At 41.5% G+C, this 13,854-nt stretch overlaps 3 protein-coding genes across 3 annotated transcripts in view; 2 read left to right on the top strand and 1 right to left on the bottom strand.

The window, feature by feature from the left end:
* The first annotated feature begins 809 nt into the window (after nt 1-809).
* Nucleotides 810-6,282, top strand: wdr31 (WD repeat domain 31). The gene is made up of 10 exons (XM_060054100.1): nt 810-1,169; nt 1,673-1,732; nt 1,846-1,978; nt 2,133-2,207; nt 2,412-2,556; nt 2,759-2,859; nt 3,131-3,198; nt 3,542-3,683; nt 3,884-4,046; nt 4,495-6,282. The coding sequence occupies exons 2-10, from the start codon at nt 1,686-1,688 to the stop codon at nt 4,680-4,682; spliced, it is 1,062 nt and encodes a 353-aa protein (XP_059910083.1). The 5' UTR covers nt 810-1,169; nt 1,673-1,685; the 3' UTR covers nt 4,683-6,282.
* bri3bp (bri3 binding protein) lies at nt 6,281-10,366 on the bottom strand. Its single transcript, XM_060054101.1, has 3 exons — nt 9,989-10,366; nt 9,429-9,531; nt 6,281-9,065 (listed from the first exon to the last, which is right to left on the bottom strand). The coding sequence occupies exons 1-3, from the start codon at nt 10,169-10,171 to the stop codon at nt 8,641-8,643; spliced, it is 711 nt and encodes a 236-aa protein (XP_059910084.1). The 5' UTR covers nt 10,172-10,366; the 3' UTR covers nt 6,281-8,640.
* Nucleotides 10,367-10,515: 149 nt separating this feature from the next.
* The window catches only part of stpg2 (sperm-tail PG-rich repeat containing 2), a 51,529-nt gene continuing 48,190 nt past the window's right edge, over nt 10,516-13,854 (top strand). Inside the window, exons 1-4 of the mRNA XM_060054095.1 lie at nt 10,516-11,222; nt 11,313-11,422; nt 11,702-11,869; nt 13,097-13,270. Of these exons, the coding sequence (XP_059910078.1) occupies nt 11,117-11,222; nt 11,313-11,422; nt 11,702-11,869; nt 13,097-13,270 (558 nt within the window). The 5' untranslated portion in view covers nt 10,516-11,116. The remainder of the gene's footprint in view (nt 11,223-11,312; nt 11,423-11,701; nt 11,870-13,096; nt 13,271-13,854) is intronic.

The following is a 13,854-nucleotide window of genomic DNA, read 5'->3' as shown; positions in this document are numbered from 1 at the left end:
ATATTTTCTGACCAAAAAAATTAGTAATTTTTATGACATTATTATTATTATTATTTTAATTAGGATACAAAGTATAGTTTAACCCACTGATTAAATACAGTCTGACACAATAAAAAAAAGTTTGAATTCAGGCCAACACACAGATGTATTGAGCAGCGTTAATGGTAACCCAGCTAAGTGGCCCAATTAGATTAGAAATGAGGGCACCCGAGGGCTTCAGCAACTTTGTGCAAAGTAGAGACAGTTTCAATCACCATGATGTATTCCATTATCTCTTTTATTTGTGGTAGTCATCATAGCGACTTTATTCATTTCTTTAGTAATCTTATTAACCTTAAACCGAAAACAATACCATCCTATCGAATCCAGCATTGTACCCTATGATTGTAGCCTAGATACATTTCTAGCATCAATTCATCAAATCATTTTAGAATCAAAGAATTATTTTTAGTATACCGTTAACAACGTTTAGGAGGTTTAAATAGATTAGATACAATAGGTAAATGGAATATATACTTCCATGATGATCCATTAACAAGAAGTAGGAAGTATCAGAGTGATAGAGAAAATTCTCTCTCTGGCTCTGGGAAGTAGGCCTATTGTAGAAAGTGGGGTACAAATTACTATCATGGACCTATAAAGAAACACAGCTGGTACAATGCTACCAATTGTCCATACTTCAGATACTGTAACCATAGAATACAGTGTAGTCAAGAATGCAAGAAACATAAAAAAAGGCTTCCTAGTTAGGGCTGCCTAGTACCACCTTCCTTTAAAGGCAGTGAATGACTCAACCCACAGGCTGCGCAATCAATCCTGGAGAAGTTGGCAACTTTTACTTTGAAGGATCCATCTCCTGGCTAGATTTCCTGTTGTTAGTTACCATGTGATCCAAGACCACGCCCTGGTTGCGATGGAAGCGTCGCTATGCCACCGCCCTGCAGGACGAGTCGCGTTACTCTCTAACCATTTGCTTTACGACAATTAATGTTGTGTGAATGTGTCATCATGAAGTTATCGGAGATGAACACGTGTTTCGTTTCCTTGAAGTTTCTTTGCTACTTTTTTGTTGCGCTCCCTGGGCATGAGAGACCAAAGCGAGATTAATTAGCATGCAAGCTAGCAACTTGTAGCTTCCCTGCAACTACATCTAACGTTACTTGTGACTGGTAAGAACCTGCCTTATAATGTCCTGAACTATGCCTCCTCCCCCTTTCTAACATTAAACGGAACACCTATTTTCCCTTGTATTTGCGTGAGCGTGTGTATTCTGGCGCAATGCGTGGATGTATAGTAGGCATTTTTCCTAGGGGGTTGTTTGTGTGACTAATTGCATGTGACAGTAAGGATGCTGCCCTAATTGGATTTCAGTCTCCTCTTTCCTGTCATCTGTCTGGCGAGTTTGCGCGCGTGTGTGTGTTTGCACGCAGTTTGGTTTAATCTGCCCGTGCACGGCGGCTGCGGGCCAGACCCTTATGCAAGCTTTGGCCGTTACATATTTTAGGGAATTTAGCCATGAATTTAGCAGACATTGCTAAGCATGTTTGGTATTAGACAAAAGCAATTGATCACTAACCCAAATGACTAACGTCTAATTTTGACGTATCATTTTCGTGCGAATTTATACTCAAGATGATTCACTTAGGGTTTCAATCTGCCTGTGTTTTATTAGTGGGGTTGCTGACATGGGCAAACTACAGAGCAAGTTCAGAAAGAGGTCACAACTGTACAGGTAAGTAAACAATAATAGTCTTTCTTGAATAGGCGTTATGTTTATGTTGACTTAAACCGGTACTTATAGAGGTGTGTGGGTGGGTGGGTGGGTGGGATTGTTTTCTTGTGCAGGGCGTCTCAGAGGGGTGCAGCAGATAACTCGACTGACAGTCAAGTCTTGCAATATGAACTTGCTCATCAGGGATCCATCAATACTGTCACAAATCTCAGCCCAGATCTGTGTGTGTCTGGAGGGAGTGACCAGGTAACACAATAAAATGACTAGCTACTACAAAACAACGGCACCTGTTCCTCACCCAGATGAGAAGTAGTTTCATCAGTACGTAGAGGTCTGGCAGTGTGTTTTATATGTGTGTGCAATGCACGATGATTTGCATGACCTTTTTCACTCCCTTCAGGCAGTGGTTGTGTACGACTGGAAACAAGGACGGATGTGTCAGTCTTTCCAGGGTCACACCCGAGAGGTTACCAAGGTAACGATACTATTGCCGCTTTTCCACCGCACATGTAGCTCGACTCGACTATCAGTACTTTCATTTCATCATTCTTTCACGCCCGGGAAATTTAATTTGAATGCATTCATTGTATTAATACTCATTGCTATTTAGCATCTGAGTTTCTCTCCTTGCGCCTCTTTTCTCTCTTTTCATCCTTTCCTTGTCTCCTCTGTTCTCCAGGTTCAGTGTTATGCGGGTAGCACATGGATCTTCAGTGCCTCCCGGGATAAGAGTGTGTTAATGTGGGATCTGGACCAAGGGGACGAACCCATTCAGGAGTTCTGTGGTCATGAATTGGTGGTCAATGGACTTGCTGTCAGCCCTGGTACAGTACACACACACACACACACACACACACACACACACACACACACACACACACACACACACACACACACACACACACACACACACACACACCAGCCAATTAATGCAAACTTGTCTGTCGTGTCCCCCGGAGATAGGGTCCAAATCTGTAATGAACAGCTTACTAACCCTGACCTGTGGTGGTGTGTATCTCCGTGCAGAAGGGAGGAAGCTGTGCAGTGGTTCCCGTGACAACTGGATGTGTCTGTGGGACATTGAATCTGGCCAATGTGAGCAAAGGCTCAACATCTCCAGAAATCTGGTGAGAAATTAAAACATTATATATTATATTGTTTCTGTTTTAAAACAGAAACAATATAAAAGCAAATCCTATTGGTGTTGAGTACTAGTAATATATTGTATCATCATTATCATAAATGCTTATTTAGTTTGTCCAAATAGGCATATCGACTTGCACATCAGATGTGGGATATTCTCAATTATAATTAATAGCTAAATACAAATAAAGTATAATTCTTCCATTTCTGTTACTTGTTGGTGTGACACTGTATCTTTCTGTTGTTTGTTAACAGGTGACTCATGTGTGTTGGGTACCAGGAAGCTCGTCATTAGTCCAGAGTTCAGAGGATAAAACTATCAGGTACCGTAAGAGTCAATTACTACTTCACTTAATCTGTATAATTTTCAAGTAACTCATCCCTATATACAGCCTCCGAGGACATTATAAGCCCAAATGAGAAACATTACACTTAAATCCTAGGCACTCAAAGGGCCAGTGGGAACAGAAAGATGTGTCACATGACAGATATCAAGGCGTATATAGATGAAGGCATAGGTATGCACATATAGTATGATTTGAGGGCCTACAGGATGATGAGTTGGAGGAGTTATAGTTGATCTTTGTTTTTTTGTAGGCCTGTACCCATCGTTATTATCAGTGAATGGGTTGAGTTGTAAATGTGCGCATGCATCGATGAATGCAGGGTTTGGGACAGCCGTTCCTGGCAGGTGACCAACACATTTCCAGCCAAACAATACATCCAGACCCACTGTGACGTTTGTCCCAACGGAAACTACCTGGTGTCCAGCAGCAACGGCTTCGGGGGCCAAGGGTGTGAGGCTACGGTAAGAGCACACATTCTAGCAATGAATCTAGCACATTGAAAGCACTTATGAGGAAAACGTGACGGATACGCCAAGAAAAAACATATTTTCATGTAAATGCACGTGAAAGCGTTCTGTGAAATCTCCTCAGTGATTCTGTTCTGTCATGCAGGATGAATAATATTGATCCGTTGTTATGAATGTTTGTGCCGTCATTCTAGCTGTGGGATCTACGTCAGCCTGGGTGTAAGGTGGTGGAATACAGGGGGCACATCCAGACCACCGCCTGCTGTGTGTTTCTGCCTACTGGTCCCTCTGGCATATCCCGGGTGGCCACCTCCTCCCATGACGGCTCCCTCAAAATCTGGGATCAGAACACTGCCGGTAAATAGCCACCCGTAGAAGCGTGAAGCCAAGTGTTTCCAGACATGGGGCTTCGGACCCGTTTTGGGTCACCTAACAATGCATATGTGGTCACGTGAGAGTGGTGATTTACATGCTATGTTTCTTTTTATTACGATCTTTTAAAATAGTACTGTATGTGCAAACAGGCTTGCCTTATGATTGATACTGCCTTTTACACAACCTCCAGATAAACTCTGGAGAATCAGTGTTTGGTTAAGAACACATTGAAGATTGCGAGAATTATATCTGGGCAATGTCTGGCTCACAGTGCTTGTGTGAAAGGCCTATTAGTGTGTAAAAGTAAATCATTAGCACAAAATATAAGAAGTTGGGGTCGCATGAATTTCCAGATCTAAAAGTGGTCACGGGCCCATAAAGTGCTGGCTTTAACATTCTCCATATCTCTCTGTTGCTGTTCCCCCTCCAGCCTGCATGGGAACATTGACGCTGGACGGCGCCGGCCCCCTGGTGTCTCTGGCTCCCAGCGACCCCAGCAGCCTACTGTGTGCCAGCTTCAATGCTGGGATCCACTTCATTCAGGTGGACGAGGTTTCGGGTCAGGGTTCTGGCCCTGGCGGTTCGGCATTGGACATAAAAGTAGTCGCTCGCTTTTAGTACAAACTCGCACCACCTGGTAGAATGATTTTTAATGTTGATTGTTTTTTTTATTTGTCTTTGAAGGATTTTTTGATTTTTCATGAAAGAAGTTTAAATTACTGATGGAGTTGTGACAATTTGGCAGGTTGGTGGGAAGGAAAGCTAATGCTTTGAACATGACGTCCATTTTGTTTTGCTCCAGTGTTTATTCGAAGCCGTTAATCTCTTGCTGCCAATTTTAAATTTGGTTTGGCCAATTTGGTTTCTTAATGTGAACTATAGGGGAAGTTGCAACTTCGGGATTTGAGTGGCAAGTACAAGGGATTCGCCAATCAATATTATTTATGGTCGTAATGTCATGTTCGATGACTTGGATTTAGTTATGTAATCTCACAAAAACAAGGATAAGCCAACACGCTAAACAGTACATTTCATGTAGTCATCATGAAAAGCCTGTAGCCCCCACTGCCATTTCATCACAGATGTGAAATCTGTAGTTTCATCAACACATGTCAACGCACACATTTTCTATAGATTTACAATGGTTAGAATATGGGTTTTTGGTGAATCTCAGAAACATTCTTCTTGTTAATGTTAATGTTTAATGAAAAAGAAAAAATATATTTCAGTAATTTTAGGGTAAATGTATTAAAATCCTTAACATTCAGAGAGAAGGGACCTCGATGAAGTAATATCCATTTGCTACACAGGTTTAGTGGTTAACTGATTAGAGAGAGGGAAGGATATCCGTTTCTGTTAAATGTTTCATACATTGCTTGGTCAAATAACTTGTAGAAAAACATCAACACTGTCTGTGTTGGTTTCCTCCTCTTCTTATTCTTGCCCAAGGGACCAATAACTGACAGCTCACGTGAAGGAAAAATCAGAAATTGCATTTTTGTAGTAGGAGGAACTGGAGCAGAACAGATGCTGGCCAATGATAACTGGCATCCTCTCCCAGTCTAATGACTGGCATAGTTATCGTACACATTGTGTAGACCAACAGAAAGCACTCTACATATTAGTCCTAGTAAAGTATGCAACTCTCTGACGTGGATTCTGTGTGCCGAGAACTGTGCAAGCACTACTAGCCATCTGAACGTGCTTCTATGTGTTTTTGGTAGAACAATCTCAACTTCTTCAAAAATGTACTAAGTTATAATGTACTACTAATGTGCATTAGGGGTACATTGTAACTGCTATGAGTGATGTATTTCTGGATGCGTGTGGACACAATTTTTGACTGTGTCAGAGGGCATCAATTAGCGCTGTGTGTACTGACCTTTTAGGGTTAGGGTTGTAATGTTTTAAACTAGGCAATGTGCAATGATAATCAAGAGATCCATATTAACGAGCAGGATGTAATCCTAGTTAGTTGTATTTATGTATAGAGTCTACTTGTAACATAAGACTATTTTTCTAAAATATCTTGCTCAGGAAATGTCTTGTCTACGTGTAAATCAGCATTTGATACAAAAATAAAAGTTTTTATGATTTTTAAAACTTATTTCCTCAATGTACTGGTGTTTTATCTGATTCTCATTTCCTTACATGATTTGAATGTGGGCTTTGCCCTAAACAATGCGTTTAACTTGAACAAAATAAAAACAAGGAACTCGGTGGTGATAAAGTTTAATTCATTCACATCTGGACCTCATTTGCACTGTAAGACAACTTTTTTTCCCAAAACTTTACTCAATTACAGATTCAGACAAACTCATAAAGTAGACAACAGGGAGACCCGTTTGGTGCTCCTGTAAATAATTCATAGAGGAAATTCTGAATTTTGGAGGAATGAACACGACACTCAGCAAATAACTTAACCATGCATACACTCAAAAAGCTAACATGAGAGAACATGAAAACCCAAACAACGGCCAGAAAATAAACTGCTTAATTGAAGTGAAGACTTAGTTCAGAAAACCAAAACGGCTTACATGATTTTTTTGCGGATTAACAGGATTCTTGAGTTGTTACACCCTGCTTATTACTTTGCAGCCTCTGCCACAAATAATTAAAAATGTACTTTTGATTGGAAGCACCCCTTTTTGGAATATCTAATTCCTTATCTATTTAATTCTAGGCCCCATTACATTATCCCCACGAGGCACTCTGCGTGGCTACCGTGGTTTGATGTTCTTAAGAGAAGTTGTTCCAATAAGCTGAAGCGCTGATATACTGGGCAATATTGGTCTGGACACCAATATGATCTTGGTTTTCCAGACACCAATATGGTCTTGGTGTCCAGACACCAATATGGTCTTGGTGTCCAGACACCAAGGAAATATTAGAGACTAGCATACCGCATTCATTAAACCGATTAGACCTTCATATCACAGACATTCTCTGGCTTCAGCATCTTATGCTGGAAAATAAATCTGAATATTCAACATGTTCTACAATAAAAATTGACAAGAATATATATTACATATCTGAATAACACAGCGCTAGGGTCAGGCAAGTATTTCAATCTTTGCCGACAACACCATCAACACAAGTTAAAGAAATAGATATTGTAAAAGATAGTTATTTAAAATAGTGCAATGGGCAGTCAGGGTTAATAGAGATCATTACAAAGAACACAAGAGGTGGTATGCAAGAAGAACCAAAACACAGCAACTAGACATTATCGTGTGCGTCTCAATTGGAACAAAAAAAAAAAAAAAAAAAAAAAATCCGTAAAAAATACAGTACTGTGAAGAATGAAGGCCAAAACAATACAAAATTAAATAAAAGGCAGATGTGATGAACCAAAACGAAAAAAGTTTTGGTAGTCGTTTCCACAAAAATGTCACGCAGGTTATTTAAACAGTTTTACAGAAAAGATATTAGAAAAATAATAGGCTGTTTTGTTTCACAATTTTAAAGCTAATCCATTTAACTAACATTCAAGTCCAGGAATGATTAAATGAGAATGAGATGTGTTCACGATCACAATGTTTCCGGAAAAAAAATGACAACTAAATTCCATGTACAATATCTGACCACCAATGGATATCACTGACTCAATAATATCAATCCATCTGGTTGTTATTGATAACTTAATTTGAAAACCCATCAGCTTTAACTATTAGGTCAACTCAAAAGGTAATAGAAAGACATTTGGACAGCAATAAAAAGGCCATGCTAGTTTTTCAGGACACAAAAGAGTATGTTGAAAAATGCGTCGGTATGCAATGGCAACACCATGAGCACTATCCCTTGGTACATGTGAAGCCTAGTCAACTCTCCCATTCTTCCTACTCGACACATCGTTTCCCCATCAACCGCTGTATATTTAGGATATTAAATCCAGATGACATTTGTATCCAATTGTATTTTTGTATTTAATATTATGCTTATGTCCCTGAGATAGCGTTGCCTTGTGTCATTTCCATTAATTTGTCTTATCCAGTGCTTGTCCAAAGTTCAAACAGTAACCACACCCATATCCCAACAATGCACCCAATTACATGTGTAACCTGCGTGAGAACTTGTACAAAATACCAGTAAATGCAGTAAGAAAAAGGGGTTCCTGATACCTGCTCTTATGGAAACTAATGTCACAATATTCTGTGGCATTAACAGTTAAAACGGAACCGAGAGGGTAAATAAAATGGAATTGTCTGACATGAGAGCTCGATGGGAATGGTAAGAAAGATGGTTGGGTAACCACACACACACACACACACACACACACACACACTTTCCAAAAGGGAAAGACAAAGTTGATAAAAACATTCAGGGCCTAGGGGATATTCACAATAATTTAAAAAGAAACCAACTTCAGGGTTAGGTGTAAATAAACTGAAAGCTATACCTATTATTTTGTGACATTTGCCTAAACTATCGTTCGTCATCGTTTCGAATGGAGATTTCACCAAAACTCAAGAACAGCAGTGTCAACACCAAGTTATTGCCGTCAAATGTGCCCATGGGAACTCCCAAGCTATCACCCCCAGAATCCCCCGCGCCAACCCCCCAGCACATCCCCCCTCTACTTCTCCGCTGATCGGTCCATGCTTTCCATGATGCGACACAGCCTGATGTTGAGCAGCCTGACCTGGGTGTCCAGCTGGTCGATCTTCTCCTCCAGGGAGCCGGCCCCGCCGCCGCCGCGGCGCCAGAAGGCGCCCACGGGCCCCGTCATGAAGTACACCGCCATGACGAAGCACAGCGGCAGCACGGCGCGCTCCGGGTCCCCCTCGAACTTCTGCAGGATGTAGAGGCAGGCCATGGCGAAGAGGAACACGCGCACCGCCCAGAAGAAGCGGCCGAACACCGAGTGGAGCAGGTAGTAGAGGCCGCTCAGGAAGAGGGACAGGCACCAGTAGGCCAGCAGCACGGCGGCCACCAGCAGCAGGGCGCGGGCCGGGGAGTTGGTCAGCGAGGTGGGGCTGAAGTAGTGGCTCATGTTGGAGGCTGGGAAAGGCAAGGCAAGGTGAGTCATGGAGCAGTCTTTCAAATAGACATTTAAGAAAGGGACATCATTTCACTATGAAGGGCACTTTTAAATCTATATCAGAACTTTTATCTGGACACTAAAACACACCACACGGTCTGTTAAAAACATTCTCACAGTAGGAATTCTAGATTTAGGATTCCTTTATTTTTATATAGCCCTCACCTATCGTTCATCTATGGCAGATAGTACACTGAGTACTAGGTAGGTTGATAAGGAATGTAATGGCTAATCAACATCACACCTTGTGGTATATCAGAGATCCTAAGAACAATAATTTGCTAAATTAATAATTATGCATAAGAAGTTTAACATAAACGTACAATCGATGCCCATGACATCCAGCAGATCTGTCCAAATCTTCCAGATAGAATCGACAAAGCCGTCAACTCCATGGACAAAACGTTCGGTTGTCTTGGAGAAAAACTGAAAGAAAGATGCATGTAATTAAGTAAATGCAATTTTCAGTACTTGGTTGTGGGAGACTGTTTTTTCAATTAGTGTTGTGGCAATGAGGTAGAGCTATTGGGGGCAGTTAGTGAACAAACATGTCACAATTTCCCCATAGGATGTTTTGGACAACAAAATATAACTGCTGCCGTCATGGCCAATGGGCTTGCGCCGTGTGTAAACTACGTCATAAAGCCGAGTTTCTGTGTTTTGGGCAATAAAACCAATAAAATATGTTCGTTTTATTTTTAATTCAAATAGTTAATTTTTTTTTTAGCGTTGCTTGAGCGGGATGTCAAGATTAACCTCAAAATGGCAACCGTAGATGAGTGTCCACTGACCTACTCCCATTCAGTAACTCAAAACCTCCCTCACTGCTTACTTATAATCGGTCACATGGTCTCGATTATTGTTGGATGCACATTTTACCAACCTTGTACAATCCTCGAATATTTTCTTCGCCGAATACATTGCTGAGGGTCTGGTAGATACCGTTCGCCGCCCGGCGGAAGCTGTTCTGGTTGCTGGAGTCTTTCCTGTTCCTTGCAGCCTCCGCCACACAGAACAAAGACACCAACACACACGACAGCACGGTCACGATCTTTAACCCCTTCATATTACAGAGTAGTCAACGACTAATGGAGTAAGGATTTCGTGTAAGTGATTGGAAATAAATGAATGGAAAGCAGTTGGCCCGATGACACCGAGGAAGCAGATGACAGCAGGAAACTAGATGTGATGCTAGCAACAGGGTCTTCTTCGAGGGATACGGTTGGCCCGTCACGCTCCTCAAGTCCACTGCGCCCCCCTATCGGCATGGCGTCACTTCAGAATTTATTTTCAACTTCAACCTTTCCTGATTTTTATCCTTCAGCTTTAAACGCCCTCGTTTTAAATTAGGTCACAAAAGATAATCTTTCAAACAACATGGGTCTTTATTAGCCTTGGATCTTACCCCCCCCTCCGCTCCCATTATATTCACTGTAATCACTTTAAATCATCACGTTTACTAAATTATTAAATAGTTCCTATGCATTACTGTAAAATAAGTAATTTTATATATTAAAAAAATGCACATTATTCGTTTAGTTTTCAAGGATGATTTTAAAATACATCATTATTACATTAAAATGTAGTCATAATGATATGTCTATTTGTCATATATGGACTATTCTCTGTCGCCAGGTGGCGGTATTGAGCCATTTAGAACATGTCACAACTTCTAAACCTGTTTAGGAATCCCAAAATGTTATTCATCATTTGGTCTTTCTGGACAATCAAATAACAAACCAGCAACATACAACTATTAAATAATTGGTCATGGGTTCATTGTTTTATTTCCACGTGTGCAGTGGTACAATGTTATATACACGCCGCGCGTTAGTACGCACATTATGCAGCGTGTCCAAGCAACGACGCTCACAAAGTAACATAGCGCCCAGTGAGAGAGAGAGAGGCAGTGGACGAATGTATTCGATAGAGATCAGAAAAAGAAAGAAGACAGTCGTTTTTAGCGATGCATTAATCCATTAATCAATTAACTCGAAGCCTAGTAATCAACATGTATGGACGTGCTCAAAGAGTAACGTTCTCCACCGTGGGCAGTACATCTGCCGAAGTCGGACCAGGGTCATACGACGTTATCCCAAACAAACATGCTAAATCAGGTATTATTTGCTGTTTCGGTGGATACAAATGTATTTGAAGTTGTTATATAATGTTGTAAGAATCCACTTGACTATTACAATTGTCCCCAGATTGCTTTGCCCCATTCCTTTCCCTGGCCAACAGAGGTTCCGCGTTCAGCATGTCCAGTGACTGCATATTCTTTCCTGGACCTGGACAGTATGACTGCTCACAGTTTAAGGTAGGCTATCAGTTCACACTTGTACGTCTCTAGCGTCATTAAAACGGATAATTCCATTGTATCAGTAGTTTGAAACAGTTTCACAGTTTAGTAATGCTCCTTAAGAACATCCGTTCTCATTAACGTTTCTAAATATCAGCAAATTTCACATATTACAGCAATACAGACGGATGTAAAATACGTTTTAAAACGTTTTTAAAGAAAATAGTGACCAATGTAAAATAAAAAACACTGTCTCATGAGCGTCCCTCTCATCTGGCGTCTTTCCTTTCCCTACAGTCCAAGATCCAGGGTGGTCAGACTCTCCAGAACCGCACCAGGCGCTTTCAGGAGCAGCTTCCGGAGGGTCCGGGCCCTGGGGCCTACAATGTACTGCCAGCCTCGGGGAACCTGCTAAGAGCCAAGTCAGCCAAAGAGAGGCTGGCTAGGAAGGGCCTTAATAGTTCGGTATGCAATATTAAGTAACGCTAATAGAAGCTGATTGCTAACCATCGCAGGAAGGAGGGATCCCTCTTCTGTTCCTTCTGAAAAGCTTGTGGAGTTCCCCAAAAGAAAATACTAGAGGGGACTTGACTGAAGCTAATGCTAATGCAAGTAAAAAAATAACCGCAAGCGCAAAATTAAAAGTCAAGAACACACTAATGCAAGATATATAAATATGAGAAATAATTATGAAGGAAAGATGTGATGAAGACGTTCCACTTAATGCAATACTGTGCCTCGGCTTTCAGGTGAGCTGCAAAGCAATGGCCGAATGTCATGTTCAGCATGCTATAATTGGGATTTGAACTCTCAACCCAAGGATCACCTGTTCACCTGAACTGCAGCCTCATTCACATGGTCAAAATGTCTATTGATAAGCATTCAACATCCAGAAACCTCCAATAACACATTTCTCAAGTAAATTAAGGGTTTTCTTAAAAGCATATGCCTGAAATTCTGGGGAAATTAAACCTTTGTATTCAAGAACACTGACGAAAGAAATATAAATATGACAGAGTTAATTATAAATGAAAAATGGTTAATGAAGAAGTTCCCCTTAATACCATACTGTGTCTTGGCAGTCAGATTCTTGGAAACTAATGAGCAGGAATGTTGATTGCCTGATGAATTTCAGGTGCTGTTCAATGTTGTGTTTCTTAAATTAGTGGCAATGACAGAATGTCATGTTCAGCTTGTTCATAATGCTCTAATCAGGATTCGAACTTTGCTGCTTGTACCCCTAACAAGGCAGAGTGCAGGGCAGTGAAGGAAGTGTCTATATTAAGTGGTTTTTGCAAAAGTTCTGTTGGCGGTTTTCAGCCCCTTTTCGCTGGCTGACTAGAATGAGTCACCAAGGGCAGTGGCCAAGGGACTGATAACCTCTTATATCAAATTAACATTTAGAGCTCTGGCTCAGCTACAATTGAGACCTAAGCGACGCTTGTAAAAAGGCTGTTCTATTGGAAGATGTTTTCACATAATGCAGTTTAAAATAGATAATTTGAGAAATGTTTTAGAGACTGCAAAATATATCTTAGTGATATCATGTCAGGACTAACACAAGAAGCTGATATTGTAATGGACGTATTTGTTTTGATCCTTTTTCGACAAGTTCCCTTTCTTTTACTTTCTGTCTGATCTTCCGGTCTCTCGCTCCCTGTTTTTCTCTTCCCCCTCTCTCGGTCTTTGCAGGGTCTGCCGGCAGTCCCCAACCAGGTGCGACTGGGCTCCCAGGCAGGCATCCCGTCTATCCCATCCCCGGGCCAGGCCTATGGCTACCAGCACGACTCGAGGGGCGCGCTCTGTAAGCAGCCGCCCCCGGCCAGAGACGTCACCCTGGGCCCGGCCTTCTACAGCCCACTGCTGGTACTGCAGCACATATCACCTTCCCAGACACAAATGCACTAATCACACACACACTCACACAAACACACGCACAGTTATTTAGTGTGTTAGAGAATTTACCAGAGGATACATTACTGTGGGTGTGTGTCTGAGAGCACCTACTCTGCCCATGAGATGTGGTCCATTAGTGGCAGGCAGATCTAATGCACATCTTTTGAACCCTCCCAACTTATTTCCATAGCTAATGAATGCGGGGCCACTTAAAGTCACTGCACAACGACGCTCACCCATTATACACGGCAACAAAGAGGGCCATTTGGAATTTTTCTTTAAGCCATATTTGAATATTCACATAAAAATGCCTGGGATGAAGCCATTATTCAATGCTTAATGACCAGGGGGAGAAGTAGAGGTGTCCTTGAGTGGTGGGCCGAGGTTGAGTCAACGTGCGGGCGGGGAGGAAGTGGGGGGCCGTGACTTCGGAGCTCCCAACGCCTGCATCAATACTGTCTTGCGAGTTTCTCGATTCCATTTCTTTTCTGCTTGGTTTGAATCCACCTTTTGTGTGCAAGTACATTATATCGTGCACTTCATCAATATTTAAT

This window comes from Gadus macrocephalus, chromosome 6 (genome assembly GCF_031168955.1).
Source record: "Gadus macrocephalus chromosome 6, ASM3116895v1".
In the NCBI taxonomy this organism is placed as follows: Eukaryota; Metazoa; Chordata; class Actinopteri; order Gadiformes; family Gadidae; genus Gadus; species Gadus macrocephalus.
Note: the sequence above shows the minus strand (reverse complement) of the source record. Positions and strands in the feature narration are given on the sequence as shown.

Bases quoted from the DNA above. Each gene is read 5' to 3' on its own strand.
- wdr31 (XM_060054100.1), top strand. From the start codon at position 1,686: ATGGGCAAACTACAGAGCAAGTTCAGAAAGAGGTCACAACTGTACAG. The intron at 2,557-2,758 runs GTACAGTACACA...ATCTCCGTGCAG, and splicing joins TGGACTTGCTGTCAGCCCTG to AAGGGAGGAAGCTGTGCAGT. The intron at 3,199-3,541 runs GTACCGTAAGAG...CGATGAATGCAG, and splicing joins TCAGAGGATAAAACTATCAG to GGTTTGGGACAGCCGTTCCT.
- bri3bp (XM_060054101.1), bottom strand. From the start codon at position 10,171: ATGAAGGGGTTAAAGATCGTGACCGTGCTGTCGTGTGTGTTGGTGTCT. The intron at 9,532-9,988 runs GTTGGTAAAATG...TCTTTCTTTCAG, and splicing joins ATATTCGAGGATTGTACAAG to TTTTTCTCCAAGACAACCGA. The intron at 9,066-9,428 runs GTACGTTTATGT...TGCCTTTCCCAG, and splicing joins GGATGTCATGGGCATCGATT to CCTCCAACATGAGCCACTAC.